The sequence below is a fragment of the Aphelocoma coerulescens genome, chromosome 5 (assembly GCF_041296385.1).
Source record: "Aphelocoma coerulescens isolate FSJ_1873_10779 chromosome 5, UR_Acoe_1.0, whole genome shotgun sequence".
NCBI classification, from domain to species: Eukaryota; Metazoa; Chordata; class Aves; order Passeriformes; family Corvidae; genus Aphelocoma; species Aphelocoma coerulescens.
Window position 1 is genome coordinate 42,878,558 of NC_091019.1, and position 19,714 is coordinate 42,898,271.

Genomic DNA, 19,714 nt, shown 5'->3' on the forward strand with positions numbered 1-19,714 from the left:
AAAATCTACACTTTATTCCCAGGGTGTTAAGTGTTTCCAAAGAAATCAATGAAGCCTAATAATACTCCCTTCAACCGAACTGTGTTTGCATGGCCCCAGTTCAGAAGATGTTTGGTGGAAAACTGAATTTCAGCCCATTTTACATGAGGAGTAATGGGGGATTGGGCTGGTAATTTCATAGGTTTGTTTTCCCATACCGTGCTGTTTTCTGTTCTCAACTGTTTCTCCTTTTATCCAAGATCAGGCTGAGTTATTAACTGAAAAAAATCATGTTGGAAAGGATGTAAAACCAAAGGCTATATATGTATATACAGTATGTTTAAAACATTTTATTTTTATATTTTGAATGCCCTAAATTAATAAAAGACAAATTATAAAGCCTTTTGCTTTGGTTTTTGAAAGTATCTTAGTAGTGTCTTTGGCCAAGATCTGACAATAAAATGCAACAATGAGAAACACTTGACTTAAAAGCATAAACTTTAACAGAGTTAATTTTATTGATTTTAGCTATGAAATAGCATAGGTATGAAAAGCCACTGTTGCCAAATTCAGAAAAAAGAGAGGCTTATTGAGCGTGTCAATACAGGCATCCTTGAAAGCTCTGAAAACACATTTCTATTTTTAGCTTTTTGTTGCTTTTCCAATGCTTTAAAAACACTCGTGAGATGAGACTTCACATGTGAACTGCCATTTTCAAGTAAAAATGCAGAAAGATACTTCTTTAGGATTGTTAAGGAAAAGGTTTGTACCTCCTTAAGAACATTTAACATTAACAGTGTGAATACAGTATGGGGAGATACTGAAACTTTCAGCAATTGCAAGATATGTGCTCATTTGACAACAACAAACCAAGTTAGAGAATGGAGACATTTTTATAACAGAATAATGTTTGATTTTAAATTATTTATAGAGTTTTTAAAATTAAAATGTAGAATGAACAGAAACTATGTCTTCAGTCAGCATAGCAGGATTTACTGTATTTCACAGAGTTAGAATGGCCAGTAAGAACATGAATATATCCCTGAAATATTTATATTTACAGTGACTGGGAAAAGCAAAAATTTTAGCTTCAGAGCAACACTTTTTTATCTACAGAAAGGTGCATTTCTTCGAGGTGTATGGCGAGCTAACTACAACTGCAGATGTGCTATCAGTCTACAACCTTGTTTCACCATTCCATGGTGGAAATTAAAGGCTAAGGGGTCAGTCAGGGTGCACTGAGCATTTTTACCACAGGACAACTCTTTTGAGAATAGTATATCAAGGTGGATAAAAAATTTGCAGTAAAATCTCATATGCCTAAAATTACTTTTTTCTGTTAATTTATTTACTCATTTCTTCTATCAATCCACATTGTTTTGCATTTTTATGTAACGATGCAGACTAATCATTTTCAGTATCTTCTATGTTCTGAATGAAATTTATATCATATATATGGCTAAGAACAAGTAGGATATTTAACATTATGGATGTTTTTAAAGTTGTGGCTGCTTGTGCTGTCCTTTTCTATCCGAACTCCACAGAACTTGCAAAGCTCTTCTATGTATGCTGAAATCATACTGGGCTGAATTGAAACTGGACCCAAGACTGGCTCAAGAGTTGCAAAGTATGGGTCATTTTCTTAATGTGGAGTCAAGGGAGCTGTCAGTTTACAATAGCTCAGTATCTGCCCTCCCAAGATTACTCTTTTTTTTTCTTTAAAATGTCCTGAAAGTTTTTATCTTGCCATGTCAGTTGAAACTTTTAAAAAAGTATATGATTACATAGAATGATTCTGTGTCAAGAAATTTCAGTTTGCCCTTTAAAAACTAACTGGTTCTTATGTCTACTTTATATTTTCTCTTGGTCCAGCAAAACAATTACAAATGTCAAGTGCTATTTAATTATGCATTTACAGAAAAGCATGTGCTTAAATGTCTTCTTGGATCAGGACCTAAAGACCATATTTGTTTTTAACATCACTGCAATCTGAGGGTATTCAACAGTATAAAGGATAAGAATCAATTTTACTTTGTTATAGTGTATTTTAGAATCATATAATTTTAAAGAGTACATTTTTCAGAAGTGCTAGTTGTGATAAACTGCGTCCTGAAGCCAAGCATAAACGTATTCATAAACCAAAAGCATCACTGCACCACCTGGAAGAAAAGATATTATTTTAAAACATAGAAAATTCACCATTTTCAAGATTTTATAGAGCATTTCTAGTGTGTAATATAAACCAGCATATGGCAAAGCCTTACTTGCAAAATGGATAATTCTACTATTTCCCAAGTTCACTAAAAATTCACCAGTTCATAATCCGTACCAATTTTTCTTAATATTAGATTATAAAGTTGATGTAAATAGCTTGCATATTAAATCAAATTCACCCTCAGTGTGATTTTTCCTAATACTTTTTCAAGATTAATATTTTTCTTTGTTCTTCTACAAGTAGAAACTTTTAATCTGAATATGCATATATTTGTGTGCCTGTTTAGTTAGATTTGGCAATGAAAGAGCAATTTGACTGGTGGAATGACAAAAATTCATCTCCAGAATGATGAAAATTATTCTGGGTAAGATTCAAGAGACATTTTCACCTGTTTTTTCACCATGTCTAAAGCAGAAAAATCATGGTATTGAAATGAGTATAATCTTTCCTCTCTACACATCCACAGGCAAAATTTTGATCTTATGAAATGTCATTATTTGCTAGAATTGATAACAGTATAAAATCCCATCTTGAAAGCCAGGAAATATCTTTACTGTTAGTGAAGCCAGACTGTAACTGGGCTGTAATTACTGTATGAGATAAAGAAAGGAACATTTCAGAAGGTATATATATAACTAAATGCACAGAGAAGCTTCTAGTGGGAGAACACGGGTAAAGAGAACCAGGCTGCATGAATAAATATATATTACTTGTGGGAGCCAGCACTGGGGCATAAATATTTTCTTTCCTTTGCCTTTGCCTGTTGGTTCAGTTGGCAGCTTGGAGAGGCACCTCTAACAAACATGTCTTCTGCTGAACTGGGCTCGCCTTTCTGGGGATAGGCTCAGACAAGCAGGCACACAGAACTACCACATGAGTTTCTCCATAGCACTCATCCTGAGGAACCATCATCAGGCTTGAAATCATCCCCTATGAAAAGGAACTCAGAGACAGCTAGACAGAGCAGAAGTTTGCAAAAGGCTTTGACCAACAAACAAATCACAGACACAATATCTAAGATGTGATTTGAACTCAAATCAAGGCTGCTTCCAAATCTCATACTGTGTCATCTGCTTGTGTATCTCTTTTCCTGTAAACATGCACATGTTGGAAGAAGGAATTACCTTCCCAGTCACAACAAAGATTGTATTATTGTTTCATCAGAAAGTCAAACCTATATATTAGTTAGTCAATAGAACCACAAAAGTATTTAGAATGAACTTCACATTTAACTGGCTTGCTGGATCTGGGCCAGAATGCATACTCATTTGTAAGATGGAAAATTTTACTCCAAAATCTGCTGTGCTAAGAGGTACTGGGAAAGCTAAACACTGCCTTCTCTTTGTCCTTTACGTAATCTAGTATCTTTGGAGTGTGAGGGAAAAAGTTTTTAGCTCTAGAGCTCCTTGTTTCCTCTCCCCACCTTCTTCCTCACCCTGCACAATAACCAGGCATGGTCTAGCACTTAGCCAGATGGATTGGATATGCAAACATTTACAGACAAACCTAATGCCTCCTTTATACTGCAGAACAGGCTCTTTACCTACTTGCTTTTACCTATGTGTGTACTTGCCTGTTAAACAACCAGGTTGAACAACTGAAAATATGTTTTCACGGGAATGGGATACTGTTCAAATTGGGGCTTCTGCTTTTCTTGATGCAGTCTGCCTCTGTGGGCTGACAAATTCTGAGGCCCAGTGCTTTGCTTTCATGATTAATAAAAACCAGTAAGGGGAAAAAAAACTCTAAAAGCCAAAGAAGATACAGCTCTCAACCACTGTGCTCCCACATTTGGGGTAATTAGTAAGAAGGGGTCAAACAACAACCCCAGTTCTAAGATATCCTTGTCCTCTTAGTTTTCCAGGGCCATACAAGTCTCTTCCTAGCTCTGTTATCAGCTTTTTAGTGTCTGCCCCCATAGAGCACAGGAGAAGAAAGTGGAATTTGATATGCTTGTGCTGTGCTTTGACTAGTGGAGTGCATTTTATGGAGAGCCTCTAACCTGCGTTTTAGGCTGACTTCACATAGGTATGGAATAATCCTAGTGAACTCAAAAAATCACATTAGAAGGAATAGGAAGCTTTAAGAAACTTCTGAAAGTTTTACAGTTCTGTCATTTGCATGTACTTTGGTTTGTTCATAAATAAAGCAATTGCACAAACCAGCAGTTACTTGGATCTGCAGTTCTCTGATGTATATGCGTAAATGATTTTTTTTTAGACACATACTTAGCCAAATCCATCTGTGATACTATTAGATGATGCTATTTTAAAAAGAAACCATTCAAAGTGAAAGATATTTTGATTCATTTATTAGACTGATATTTACTACATTTTCTAAAGAAACTGAAAAATGGGAAGAGAAAGCAAGAACAAAAGCAAAACAGAAATGACAGAAGGAAAATTACCTGGACCCAGCCTCATGATCTTGGGAAGCAAGCCTTTGTACAGAGCCAGAAATCTGTAACAGAAGAATAACAAACAAAACATTTCAAACAATATTCTTGCTCTAGAAGAAGAATGGAATTGTAGCATATGTTTGTTAAAATGCTGGCAGAGCACTTAGAGGCAATTATTTGAAATTACACATGTTCAATAGCAGGCTGTATCTGGATTTTAACATTTTACAGAGGCAGATCAGATGAAGAGAAAAAGTTAATCAATGTTCAGTCACAAAAGCAATGTTGTGAGCCTAGCCAATCAGAAATATGACTTTAATCAGTGAGATGGGTTTACTTTCAAGACAAGTCAGTTAACAACAGCTGCATACAGGGACAAAATGACTGATATAATTGAATATCAAAGCTACAACTCAGTCACCACTTGAGAAATATTTTTAAAAGTTGGAAAACATTATTACCACAAGGATCTGTCCTCAATTTAATTATTTCAGCAATAATTTTAAAGGTACAGAGGCCTATATAATTACAATTAAATTGAGAAATAACCTATTTTCTTTTCATATTTTCCTTTTACAAAATAAAGAGTTGAAAAAATTACACAAGATATTACACACGAAGCATTTACTTGTGGAAGGTAAATTTTGACAACCCAATAATCATCTTGTAAGTCTCTTGTAAAAGTTCATATGTAATAGGAAGATACCTCCTTGTAATTCTAAAATAAATTTTCAAAATGCTACATTGGCCTCTTTTGATATGTGAGTTCAGGGTGGCTTAATGGTCCTCATCAAATCTGAAACATAACAACATGGTTTTATGGACCCATATGAACTAAAACAGAGGTCTGGACATTTATTAAAATAAGAATGTTTTACCCTTCCTCTTTATAGACTGTTGCCATAGTTTTAAAACAGGTTCTGTACTTGATCTCTCCAGGAACTGGCTGTGGTCCTTGAATCCTACTTTTTGCAACATCAAAAGGAATGTTAATAATTGAGGCTATTGTTCCTGAGACTAGCCCAATTCCAAATTTCCTCAAAAACTCCAAATTTGGATCCTACAAAAAAAAAAGAGGAAAGAAAGAATAAAAAGGAAACGGAAAGACCTGTGCAGGTTAAGCACTATAAAGTAATAAGCATTTAATCAGAAAACTCACACAACACACTCATGTTATTTTAGCGGAACACATTAGGATTTCCTATGCTGGAACTTGTTTTCTTGACAATCCTATTGGCTATGTTTTTACACATGGTCTAAATTGCTGAAGTACACATTTCCTCACACAGGATTTATAAACACAGTTCATAAAGAAAGACTGGTATGGCATATGGGGATGATTTGTATAATTGGGCTTCACAATGTACTTAGTATTACTGTATCAAAACAGGAGAAATCCAAGCACACTATTAGCTAATTGGCCAGAATATTTTACAAATGACAGCAACTTCCACCATGAAGCCTACTAAAACACTCATTTGTGTGTTGGACCCCCAAATGCTAAATTAAATAAAGACTAATCTCAGTCTGCTGCCATTTCCCTCCAGGTTTTTTACATTTATTTTCACATGTAGCTGATCCACTGTACTGAGAAGTGCTAGCTTCCTGTTATTAACAATCTAACTCGGCACAACGGCAAGAGAGCCTCCACGTTCTGCGCATTATAAACGGTGGTAATTCACTCAGCTAATTGGCTGAAGAATTTACAACAGATTGTTTCTGAACCCTACTCTATGCACACGGTAAAAGTTGGAAGTAGGTTAGAAGTGCATCTAAAAACTTCTTTGCTCACTCACAGTTCACAGTTCAACTGGGTTTTATTTGATCTTTTAGAAAGACCTCCTACCTTGGCATTTCTATGACATCAAAGAACCCAGAGTTTATCTGGGAGTCAAAGTTCCTTGAAGCAAGTTTAATCCTATTTCTCTAAGTAGTGGAAGTCACAGGGCAGTGTGTTCCAGGACATTTCCTATGCACATAATTTGGTTTTGCTATTGGTTTTCAACAGAAGGACACTTCTTTGCTACATCAGGCTCTATATATGCAGCTCACTTCTGTCATGAAGGTGCTTTAATTATAGAAAATCATTATTAAAATAACAAATGATCTTGCCATGTTATAACATCAGTGCCAGCGGAATGTTAAAATAAGACAGTTTTTTGTTTCCTAAACCTGTATGTTTTTGAATGAAAAAGAAACCAAGAAAGAAGTTTTCCTTTCCAGATTAACAACAAGAAAAATAAATTAAAACTTTCTTAATATACATTGGATGAAGCCCATACAGGTGTTTAGAAAGAAATGTCAAAATCAACAGAGTTCTTTATTATTTGCAGAAAAACTCAACACCTTGATTTCACAAAACACGAAACATACTGGTAATAACTTTTAAAAATTAGAATGGCTTGTGGTACAAGAATTGTAGCACTTTTTTAGCAAAGAGCTTAGCAAACAAATTTCTGTTCAATCTGTACATACAGTGATTAAATGCAAATGTAATAAAGCCAAGGTTTCTGGTATCTAGAGAAGAAAAGAAGAACCCTTTGGAAGCATTTTGTCCATTCACAAAACTGGATGCTAACCAAATGTACCATAGTAAGTACTAGCTTTGCTATAACTTGATTTTTTATCATAAACCTAATGGGAAATGTTTTTCTGTGAAATTCATCACTGTAATATCTGGGTAATTTCATTAGTATAACAGAATTTAGGTGTCAAAAATAAAAAGTTGGTTTTTTTTCCTAAAAGCATAGCTAGTGGCACTGTACTGTGATAATGCTTCCAATTGAAAAAGAGATTTCCAAACATAATTTCTGCCTCTGTCTAGAATGCTTACATGGACAAGGGAACATTGGCTGTCTATCAGGTAGGTGCAAGTTGGTGCCATCATGAAGGAATGCCTTTCTTTTTACACCAAAGTCTGTCCTTTTTCTGCCCGATGGACAATGCCAAAATATTCCCAACAGTCTAGAATTCCAAGGAAAAAGGTTCAAGGATAAGGTATCTGTCTAGTGCTAATGCTGTAACTGGTTAGCAGAGGCAGTTATCATCACACTATTGTCACTAATTTCTGCACCATGCAGCTCACTGACCAACTATTATATGTTTCATATGTTGTACATTAGGAAAAAAGATTCTGACATGCTCCTCTTCCTTTCATAAATAGCAAAATTGGAGGAAGAACATACATGAATTCAGTTTTTAAGCACAGTCCATTTTTTTATGTAGTATGAGCAGAACGTATGGAACGGAAACTTGGTCTTAAATGGTGCCACACCACAAAACAGTATACCACAAGGAAGTGAAATACCTGTTTACTTATTTACAATGGAATAACTTAGCTGTGGTTGGATAATAATCTGTGATCATCTCACCTTTTTACTAAACTCTTCACAATCACATTACCTTGTACAGCTTAGTCTCCACGCTGGGAGCACCAGCAGCCATTAAAAACAAAGAGAAAAGAAGGCATCACTAACAAATGCATATCTATGCATGTCCTGTTGGATTTCCCTGCTTTTTTAGGGAGAAAAAATTTGAGATGTTATTTCTCTACTTTTCATACATTACTTATCTAATAATTTTTTTTAAATAAGACTCAATAAATGCTTTCCAAATCAAATGCTGCTTATTTCCTTCTTTTATATTCCATAATTTCCAGCCACGGAAAATTCTAGCACTAAATCTGGACATACACATCCATGTATAAGAGTGTCACCCACTGGAGACAGTTATAATTTATCAGCTTCAGTCTCCAAAGCTTTCCTCTACAGACCACTTCATTCACTTGTAATGTTGTGCTGGATACAGAACCTCTATTTTAAATTTTTTTAATCCCCAGGTCTTTCTAAAACCTGAGTTTGGATGGTAGCTCTGAGTTTATTCTACTACTCATTCTGATCCAGTCTTCTCCTAAATCACCTTGGCTTACTATTTCTTCAAGTCCATTGCACCACATCCAATTTTCACTCTCTATTCCTACATAGAACTTCTATGTTGGCATGGATCTGAGAGCTACTAAAATAAAATTACTGTCTATCTTACTCACCAAACTGAACAGCCCATTTGGGTTTCCCATCTCTTCCTTGCCTATAGAAGTTCAGGCCCCCTTTCTCTTACAAGACAATGCACTGCTCAGCACCCACAGCCTGATGCAGCAGCCCTTGTAACAGGAGGCACATCTGTGGTGGCTGGGGCTGGCAGATGTGAGTTGACTTGAAGTGAGTTTTGCAGTTGGCCACATTTCAAAGGGGTCTTTTAACAGGTGTGAGGAAATCTCTTACCATTAAGAAATGTGGCAGCCACTTGGAGGTGGTAGTGAGCAAAGGTTTTAATGAAACTAATGTTTAAAAGCAAACCTAATTAGATAAAAAATTGAAAAGTGAAAGCTGCTGGACTATGAAATGCACTATAAAAGCAGATGCCATTTGCAAAGTAATTTCATTGCTAGGGCAGAGGCACAGGTGCTAATTCTCTATGGTTGATACATTAGTGGCCATTGAAAGAAATCCGGCATATTCCCTTTTCAGTAAATATAGCACAAGGTGGGCTGTAAATGGTCTGTTTAGCAGAATAGACTGGATGTATGAAAAATTATTCATTATGGACATTTACAACCCACATATATCATTGATATCATTTGACCACTCAACCTATAAGATTTATTGTTTTTGGCAAAATAGGCCGCAAACATCCCTAATTGGGATGCAAATTTAATGCACAGTTTAGCTGAGAGCTAAAAGGTTCATTCAGAGATTTTCATACATTTCCCACTTATGTTACAGATGATGAACAGCAAATACATGTCAATAGTCAAAATTATTTCACAAGTGTAGTATTCTTATTTCACAATTTTTATATATAATTTTTTTATATTTGTCAATATTGCAAAACTGGCTTTAAGACTTTCTTTTCTGGCAATATATAAAAAGTTAACAAACTAGATTTTGTAATGAAATCAAGTATGTGAGAAATCCAGACAAATTAATAACTGTTTAACATTTTTCAGACTAAGTGCAAACCAGCTTCTACCAAATTCCTTGTACAGGTTTGGGTTTGATAACTCTCAGCCTCTAGTACCTGCCCACTGACAAGAGTTTTAAGTTACAACTCACAAATTATTGTTAAATACTTCCATTTAGCAGTCACTGAAGTGAAATTCAATGAATGTAAGTACCTGAGACATAATGTTGGCTAGCACAAGCCAGATGAGGCCTGATTAAGAGGTCTTCTTAAATTCAGGGCAAGTTTGCATTGATTTTAATGGGAGTTTGATCAGAATTATTGGCTATATCTGTCTGTACAGACTGTCTATGCCACTGATGCCGGCTGGCCTAGAGAGTCCTTTTAACTTTCTTAGCACTATAGAATGCTATTACCATTCAAAACAGACTGGCTGCATGAAACCAGCCCATGAGGAAGGGTTCCTTGTCTTCACTAGCTCCTAAGACATACCCAGGAACTGTGTTGGCTGGCCAGGGCCAAAGCTGTGCCAGGGAATGTTTAACAGCACAGACAGCTGAGTTTTGGTGCTGCTACTCAATTTACTAGCACAGATGTAGCCACTGTGCCAGCCACCATATAAGGCACTGTGCACTTGTCAAGCACAAGGCAAACCTCTCCACTTACTTGCAGTTAATCCCACATAGATTAAATTGCCTTTTGATTTTGCTATTATTGGAGGACAGCTGGGCCACTGGCTGACATTTAAGTAATTTCTCTTTTGTTTTCTACATGTATTTAAACCCATGTTGTAGATGTTAAAATTTTTATGCATGATACAAAATTTGTATAAAGTACTAATTTCCTTTGGATCATAAAGCTCTGAATCTTTCTAATAATGTAATAATTGTTTCTATTTTTGAAAATCTGAAAGGCTAGGAAAGCATGCTTATACCAAATACTATTACTATTCAATTGCTATGCAAGAACTTTTCCCATGATTCCCATAGAAGCTGCACACTAGTCTCTGTCCTTACCTGCATATTTTTCGGAATTTTCTGCATTGTGCTTATAATTTTTTCATCTTTTGCTCAACACAAAAGTGTTTACTCCAATCTTAGTATCAAGCTATGCTTGTGCCTTGACTTTTTAGAATGTGCAACTAAAGTACACTGTAAAATATGCATAAATACACTATAAGAAACTTGTAGAAACTTGTGGGTCAGCTGCTCTTGAACAATTCAATTTACTGTAATGATCTGCAAATAAGAAGTGGAGCTTTCCTCCATTTACACAACACTGCCAACAAAAATACCAGGCTACTCAGAAGTGCAGAAAAAAAAGAGGTGTTACTTCATCTGGGAATAGAAACGGATTCCTTTTGATGTGAATTGCACCTTCTTACATGTATATCACTACATATTACACCTGTGACTGTTTAACTGTCATCATCTAAAAATCACATTAGTGAAAACACACTTCAGTAAGTAGCATACTGGAATAATTAATAAATCATTCATTAGTTGTTTCTCACACAGTCATTTAGAAAGCTGCTAATATTACCACATTTTCTTTAGTAAAATTTCCTTCTGTTGTAAAGGGAAATGCTTCCTTTGTTATTTAAAGTAATGTAGGACTATCAAAATTTCTTTAAGGGAAATTACAGCTATAATGATTCTTTTTGTTTTAAATTATAAATGATATAAAGTCCCTGTGCATGACCCTTTACATCCTGTTTTGGGCTGTCTCTCTCCCATATGGATGAATCTTCCCTGTCATCCTTAAACACTAGGTTGAACTCTCTTTTGAGTAAATAGGTCCCATGTCTGGCCAGAACAACCTACATACTGCAACTTGGCCATCTCCACAAGCTTAGCCCCTTTGTGAATACTGAAAGGAGTTCTGGAAACTGATTTTTCTCTCCTACACAGGTTTGCCACAAAAAAAGCGCATACATCCCCAACATAAGCACAACATCTCTGTATCTCAATTGCTGCATTTTTGCACTGCTACCATATTATAAAGGGAAATTCATAAGAATGATAATTCAGATATGACTATACTCAGCTTTGCTTAAAAAGTGAGAAGTTCAAGTCCTTAATATGCTTCCATTAAAATACATAGCTAGGTTAGTCACTGTTTATCACTAAATACCACAGTTTTGCACCGAAAAATACCATGGGAACTAAAATGTCAAACTTATCTGATTGTCTCTTGCATTGTAGGGAGAACTTACTTTATTGACTGGAAGAATGTTTTTCACATTGAAGTAGAATCCAAAGTAAACCATGTTAAAAACTCCGTGACGGCCCAGGGTTGCAGTAAGGCCTTTGTTGAGTCCTTGGAAGCCCAGACCACCGGTTTTAATGATCTGCTGAGCTTGAACAAAGCTAGATGGTTGCTACACAAGTGAAGCAAAAGGAGGAAGAGATCATCTTTACAAAAAGAAAACAATAAACACAGCATCATTTCCATCCCATTGACAAACACAGTGCTGCCAGTTCTTGTAATTTTATATTAAGTATTACCATATTTGCTATTTTCATTTTCCTGTGACCATATAAAAATCACAACTTTAATTAAAAAAAGATTCCTCATTTTTCTGATTGCAGAATAGATGAAAGCAAGACAAAAAGGAAGAAGCTGCCTCATAGCAGACAGAATCTGCCTGACTACATGCACCTTTGATCTTTTTTTGAATATACCGTGACACTTAGAATTAGCTATTCCCTTCTGAATATTTTACTTTTTTTTTTTTTTTAGCAGCATTATAGAAACATTACTTTCAAAAAGTTGTTGAATCGAGTTTGGCTTTCTCCAAAGCATAAAGCCAGCTCTGGGTAACCAAATATATAATTAGATAGGCAAAACATGACTTCCGCTAGGAGGTTCAAACATGAAAATATAGAAGAATTTTGACTACACCACTGTGAATACCACTAATTTCAATACATCTATTTGTTTAATAGCTTTCCATTTCAAAATACCACTGTGGTACATCAACAGCATCAGCCAAATGATGCTACTGTATCTGACAGAGCACATGAGTGCTTATTTAGGTGACTGACAAGTTTAATCTTTAATACAAAGTTTCATTCTGTTTTTTCATATTTCAAAACTAATATTATCCTGTTAATACTCTGCATACATTTTACTATAGCTTACTTTCCTAACTACCCCCAATAATTCAAGTCAGAATCTATTCTAAAATGGAGACATCCAACATGGATACTAGCAATAACATCCTTTTTCATGCTCCAAAAATGGAGATTAGGTCTTTAAGAAATAATAGAGCAACCTTCAATAGTAAGGTATTCCTTGGTATCCCTTTTCTTGAACATGGATTTACTCATGACTCAGAATGGAAGCCTGTCAATTGCTGAAAACCTGAGATGGGATTCATATCCAAATATAGACACCTGCAATGTCTACACCTGACTTCCCTTTTCAGTCCTTTAGTAACAAAGAGGACTCTCTTTGGCAGCACTTCCCTTTTACCAAAGTAGGTGTCATCATGGCAACTGATCAAGCCATAGAAGGTCTGTGGTTCATCACTGATGATGGAAGGACCTTAGATAGAGGAATTTATTGTACAAACATCTGGAGTTAATGCACTTCACACAGCTGTTGACTTTTACTTAATACAGACCCACTCAGTGGAATTTGGAGTCAGATTCTTTTCATCATAAAGCAGAAAACTGTATTTGTTTAATTAATCATAACTCTCACTTCAGGTGGGAAGATTTTAATCATCACACCAGCTTCTATAGCCAGTGAGTTATCCAGGGCTACAGAGAAAGGAAAAAAAAAGGAAAAAACAAACAACATGGTGTTGGGCCTTCTTGCAGTTTAACAAAAAGTCACCATTATTTTTACCCATAGCAATGCACATTACAAAAGGGCTGATACGTGATTTATAGTGGCCTTCCTCTTTAAATCTATCAAGCCCCGAAAGATGATCTCCTACCACAGAACAATTCAGCTGTCACCGCAGGGTGTGAATATTTGCTTTGGGGGTGTGCAGGAGTCTGGGTGTGAGTGTATGTGTTCATGCTCTTCCTTGTTCCTTTTAAACAAGATATATTTATTATTTCTATACAATAGTCAAAGAAATATGTGAAGTGCATTAGGTTTCATCATGTAGTATGAAAGCTCCACAATGGGATAGGTACACACTTTACTTAAACCTTTTAGAAAAACAGTGCATGGTAATGCCTTATGCTGTATAATATAACCTTTAGACATGCTTCTTCCAATAGGCTTGAGTTTACATGCTTCAGTGTGGAATGTTCTTTAACATATTTGTAATGAGAACTTGATGTAAAGTATAAAGTCACTGGAGTTTTTTTCTGATTCACTGCAAATTTTGAAATTTTAACACTTTCAAAAGATATATTAAAAATCAATAGATCTGTGATAATAACAATCTTTGTGATTTAAGAACTTAATTTCCCTTGGAATTTTTTCACTAGAGGTTTCTATTAGAGTCCAAATACCATTCTGTCACAATTTTATTTGTATGATGATATACTATTATTTGGGTTTTGTGAAATTATTCTTTAAATTAAATTAAAGAATATTCACCTGAACAAAACCAACTCAGAATGATTTTGGACAGCTACAGTTTCATTATTGTAGTATTATGAAGGCCACCAAGGAAGGGATGCTCTAACTAATTGAAGTAATTGCATACAATTTACAAACTAAACCACCCCAGACTTTGTTACAAATTTTTCAGTAGAGAAAAAATTAAAACTTATGAAGTGAAAGAATACATTGGTCTTTTGCAACTTTACAAGGAATAGTTTGATCAAAATATAACACTGGTTTGTTTATACCTAAAAGCAGAAGGTTTTTTAAGATAGGATAATTACATCTTCACAACTGTGAAGCAGAAAGATCCAGAATATCTGCTCAGTTTACTACTGCTGAAGCAGTAGTAGTCCATAATTTTTATCCTATCACCTTCCTGAGAGAGAGATCCTCTCACACATTGCTTTTTTCCACTTTCAGTCTCTTTCTTTCCAGGATCCTAAACATTTAACTCCTGTACTGCATAATTCATCTGTTTCAGTGGCTTTGCTGCCCAAGTTTAAAAAATGTCTAGACTGGAGACTTGCAGCAAACAAACATGTCTTTCATATGCATTAAGAATCAAACAGAAATTTACCAAACATTTTAAAATTTATTCTGGAAGAAAATGCTTTTCTGGATGAGTTATGGAGTAGGTACCAGCTACTCTATGACATTTGGAAATCAGTAGCAATACTTTTCCAGAGTGGACCTGAGGAGCTTGGCCCAAACAGCTTATGTAAATGGCCTGGTCATAAATCTCTTTACTGTGCATCCCCCCAAAGGGTTCAGTTTGCGCAGATGAGTGCTACAAGGCATGCAAGTATTAACTCAGTCAAAACTTAATAGTAGAATATGCAAAAATCATGTCCCACCAGGGATTCAGCCAACCTTTTCATGCGATGCTTATGTGATTTAGCACTTCTACCATGGTACAGCTGATTTCTCAAAATATTTTGAAAAAGATGATTTGACAATTGTTATTTTTATTCAATGAGAAAAATACTGCCTTCCTTCACTTTATCCTGGAACACCTTCTGCATGAAAATGAATATAAGTTAGTGTGTTCCTGAGAACACTTGACTTTCATAAATCACTTGTTTCCCAGTTTGATCTTTTTCCTCTTTCAGCAGTACCCAGAATCGGGGACAATGTTTTGCACAATGACTTCTTTGGACTTAACAATATTTGACTAATAAAACTCTGAAGTGGATCAAGAATTTAAATCATCAATGTACTTGTTATATAACAATTTTCCAGTTAGTGCTAATAAAAGTGAAGTCTTGTAAGTAATTTCATCCAAGAAACACAGCATAAAATACAGCAGCTGGACTCTGTCTAGGGCACAGGGCTGTGGTGTTTCATAGTAACCTTCGGTGCTCGCTTGCAGTCTGGAGCCTGCTGGGGTAAATGTGCTGTGTACAAGGGGCTCAGGTTTGTACTCCTGGGTTACAACTCCTCACAGTGCTGGGTCTCTGGCTGCTCTGGAGGGATGAAGGTGCACTTCAGGCAAAGAATATTTACAGTGGAGATGCTGATGCTTCTGACAATACCGCATGCAGCTCTGCATATCTGAAGGCATTGTCTATTGGGTCTCTTCCTTCTCCATTTCTGTTACCCTTGTGGGAAAATCACTTGCATCAACCAATATATTATAGACATTCTGCTCTAAATACGAACCCCAAAGTGCATTATGCCCAATAAAGTGGAAAAAGGAGAATGAAGCAATTTTCCTACCTCTGTGAAGGCATTCTGATTGGTCTGTAAGGTAACCTTTACTACTTCAAATGGGTTAACCACAACCGCCTCTGTCAACCCAGATCCCAAGCCAGCAACTGCAAATGCCTAGGAAAGTTAAAACGAAAATTAAATATTAAGGAGTAATACTTTCTGAACATCAGATTGGGAAACTTAGTGATACAATGCAAACTGCAAGACTACAGTAATGCTGCAATATTCTATTACTAAACAGCTTTAGTCCTTGATTAGATGCTGACAGTTTGTGAAGACAATATGACAATAGCCATAAACCATATTCCGAAACAATCAAAATAAAATGTCATAGCAGTCCATGTCCATGAATTCTCTTTTCAGCTGTAAGGAAAAATGTGGTACTAAATTATTATGCAAACATGAAAAAAGTGGAAAAAGAATGTCCTCATATTATCTTTGGTTGGACTCCGAAAAGTAACACAAATATAAATGTAGTTATGCACCAGTGGAAAAAATATCTGAACTGGGCATTAATCACATAACACTAACATATTAACTTAAAAATAAATGTAAAAATCTAAAATAGTTCAGTACTTAAGCAAATTGCAAAAGTAGAATGTTCACCTACTAGGTAACAATCCTAGAAAGGTTTATATGGGAATGAGTGGCACACAGGGAAGTGTCAGCATTCACTGCAAGGATGAATTAACTCCATTCACTTAGAAGCTGGTAGTACATTTCAGTTACAGATATGGAGATCCTCACTGCTTTGCTTTCCATCATGGCACAGAATTTTAAGATACCTTAATTTGTTTTTAAGAAAAAATAGCATTAAAATATTTAGGTCAACTGAGAAAATTCAGAGGGGTTAAATTTAATGATCACTTTACATATTTATTGCCTCCACTTCAACATCCCCAAACTCCCTAGGTGCTGAAAAAAGTCCCAGGACCAAGATACATTATAATGAGTACACTTGCTGATATTCAAAGAAACCAACAGTAAGGAAAAAAACAATAGTGAGAAAAAACTTACTTAACACAGAGGGATATGAGCAGGGACTCTTGGCAGCTCAAGAAAGAGAAGAATGGAAAGTTAGAAGGGTAGGGGCAAACACCAGTCTTACTGCCTTTGGAGAAGATTGTGTTACCAACAAATCTATTTTTCCAGTAAGATGAGAACCTTTCATCATCAACCATGAGACTGAAGCCAGTAGGAAGATGGTGCTAATGTATGCATCTGTCTTTTAATAATAAATGTTGCCTTGATATGAGGTCTGTTAAGGCATTCAGAAACATTCTGCCTAGCTTAGACCAGAATCCCCCTCAGTCTTCTTTTTCCCTCGCTACCTTAGGGTCAAAAATGCCTCTATGGTAACAATACTGCACCAAAAATATGAGGGGTGTCTGATGGTTCTAAGCACTGTTGTATCTGTTACATGAACCAGAGCAGCTTTTGGGCGGCTATTTCATGTTTACAAGTTTTCAGCATATTTTCCTCTCCCCCAAAAAGTGTTCAACTGTTCTTTCCATTTGCTAGAGAACAAGTATCAGTCTCTATTTACACCTAAGGATGAGAACTGCTGAAAAATACCAGATAAAATAGGAGACACTGCAAACAGCTATAGGGCCAGTGGAATAATTAAGAGGAAGAGGAAACTTGCTCTAAGCTAGATAAGGGAATTCCATGGCCATTCACTCACTGCAAAGAAAGGGAGATATAAATGGAAGCAATACTCTTTGAAAGGGACTTGAAATTTCCAAAACCTTTATAGCATAGCCATCAAAAGATCTACTGTTTCCTAAAGTTGTGATGCCATCATTGTGAAAAATAGATATTTACTATGATTTACATTCTTACACTGCAGGAAGCAAAAAGTATAAAAAATAAAAAGTATTTTACCCCTAAAGCACAATAGCAGAATTATGCTCTACACATGAGAATGCAGATTACACATGCAACCTACATCTTAGCATTAAAACATTTCTGCATATATGTATGTCCTGCATTTTGTTTTTAAACCAGTTATTTCTTGAGAAGAAGTCCTAACTCCACTGATGTACATGAGAGTTTTTCCATTTACTTCAAAGGAGGTAGCAATTTCTTATCAATAGCTTATGTTTCTTTTATAAAGTCTTTAAAATAAGACTGAGATCTGTATTTTTGTTATAGTCATACTGTGCCTTGGAGAATAGCACTTTGAGGTTGAAGTATTAAACCAGTCACTATGACATGGGTAAACAAATATTGATAAGTTCAACTTCTTTTGTTATTTTGCAAGAATGAAGAATGACAAGTTGTATACAGACTCTTCCATGGTGGCTGTCATTATCCATGCTAACAAGTGTTGACATTGTAGGGAATTATTTTGAAGTCATTTGATATAAAACATCATTTATCAATTTTGATAAATTCTTATCAATGTTTTCAAGGGACAAGTCTGTTTTGAAAAACTCTGGATTGAACTGGACCCTTTAATTTTGTGCTTCTTCTATGGGAGGAAGCAGATGAGACAGACTGTTCAGGAGACACACATTAGAACATGAAGTTCTTTATCCATACATACCAGTCCTGGCGGTAATGATGCATATCCTAGTAGCTTCTTGTATTGTTCGAAGGTGAAAAACTGTGAATAAAAATTAGACTGAAATTGCACTGAAAAAAAATTATCAGCTACTTATGCAAATTAGTAAAAAGCAGACTACAATGGAGTTTCACTACATCATATCCTGAGCAGCCGCATGCAGTTCTGCAAAACAAACATAAGTCACTTCTGTTTCACACTCTCGGTAGCAGTGCTAGATGTGCAAGAGGAGGTAATCAGGCTTCAAAACTGATTTTATTAGTTTGTCATGCATAATAGCAGTGTAAGTGCAATTCAAGTGATGATTTATCTAAGAGTTCACTCATATCATATAGGACATATTTTAAATTTATAAACTTTTCCTCTGGCATTAACTTTCACATACTAGTTTAAATGTTGTAGCAGATATTACAAATTTCCCAAGAAATCACCCCCACTTCCTTAATATAATGTGCTGCAATCACTTTTGCCTTTCTCAAACACTAGTTGCTCCTCATCAGAGAGACATAATTGTGGATTTTGAAGATGGAAAGTCTGTCATTTTTATAATCTTGTACTGTCAACAGGCACATTTCTTTTTCTGCTCTCTCTTCACAAATAAATCTTTCAGTCAATTGTCTGCTTTCAAACAGCAGTGCTTAGAAGCCCTGAGCATCTGCAATTCCTTAGAGGATGTCTTGAAAGCTGTATTCTTGGGTGTTTGAAGTTCAAGAAAGAAATAGGATCAGCTTCACCTGCACCAACATGGTGAAAGGCAACCATTTACAAATGGCTCACTTTGCAACCTAACATTTCTTGCCACCCAAACCCATTAATTTTCAGAATACCTGCTGTGAATTCTTCTAAAAATCAAAGCATAATAAACGAATGGATTTGTTCTTCCAAGAAGAAGGTTGAGAATAAGTCTCACTGCACTGAAGTCAGTAAGAAGCTTCCTGTCAGCATAGGTAGACAGACTTTCGCTGCCTAGCTCCTTGTCTGTGGACACAAAGTCTAAGAGGCATAGGACAAGATATACTCTAAAGAAAGAGTATATGTGAAATTTTACAAATTATTGGAAAGATGCCCTCTGAAATACAGAACACAATCTAAGCCACTATTTAAAAAACAAGAACTCAGACTACATAATATTCAAACCAGGGCTACCAGGACCATTAAGGAGAGTTTAGAGCTTATTTTAAGAATGAAGACTGAAGGAGAATAAATTCTTTCCTTGTCTAGTTTAGCAAAAGAGATGCTACAAGAGATTGATAAACAAGGAAGGTATGTAACATAAAGAAATTCTGTGTAAAAGTAAAATATAAATAGAATGTGG

At 35.6% G+C, this 19,714-nt stretch overlaps 1 protein-coding gene across 5 annotated transcripts in view; it reads right to left on the reverse strand.

Annotated features, from left to right (window-relative positions):
- Positions 1–464: 464 nt before the first annotated feature.
- Positions 465–19,714, reverse strand: part of SLC25A21 (solute carrier family 25 member 21) — a 237,893-nt gene continuing 218,643 nt past the window's right edge. For 3 of the 5 annotated variants that reach the window (XM_069017831.1, XM_069017834.1, XM_069017835.1), the window contains 6 exons: positions 18,382–18,441; positions 15,840–15,947; positions 11,767–11,931; positions 5,471–5,652; positions 4,602–4,654; positions 465–2,138 (listed from right to left, as the gene is read on the reverse strand). In XM_069017831.1, the coding sequence (XP_068873932.1) occupies positions 2,068–2,138; positions 4,602–4,654; positions 5,471–5,652; positions 11,767–11,931; positions 15,840–15,947; positions 18,382–18,441 (639 nt within the window). In that variant the 3' untranslated portion in view covers positions 465–2,067. The remainder of the gene's footprint in view (positions 2,139–4,601; positions 4,655–5,470; positions 5,653–11,766; positions 11,932–15,839; positions 15,948–18,381; positions 18,442–19,714) is intronic. The other 2 variants (XM_069017832.1, XM_069017833.1) reach the window with 2 other exon arrangements.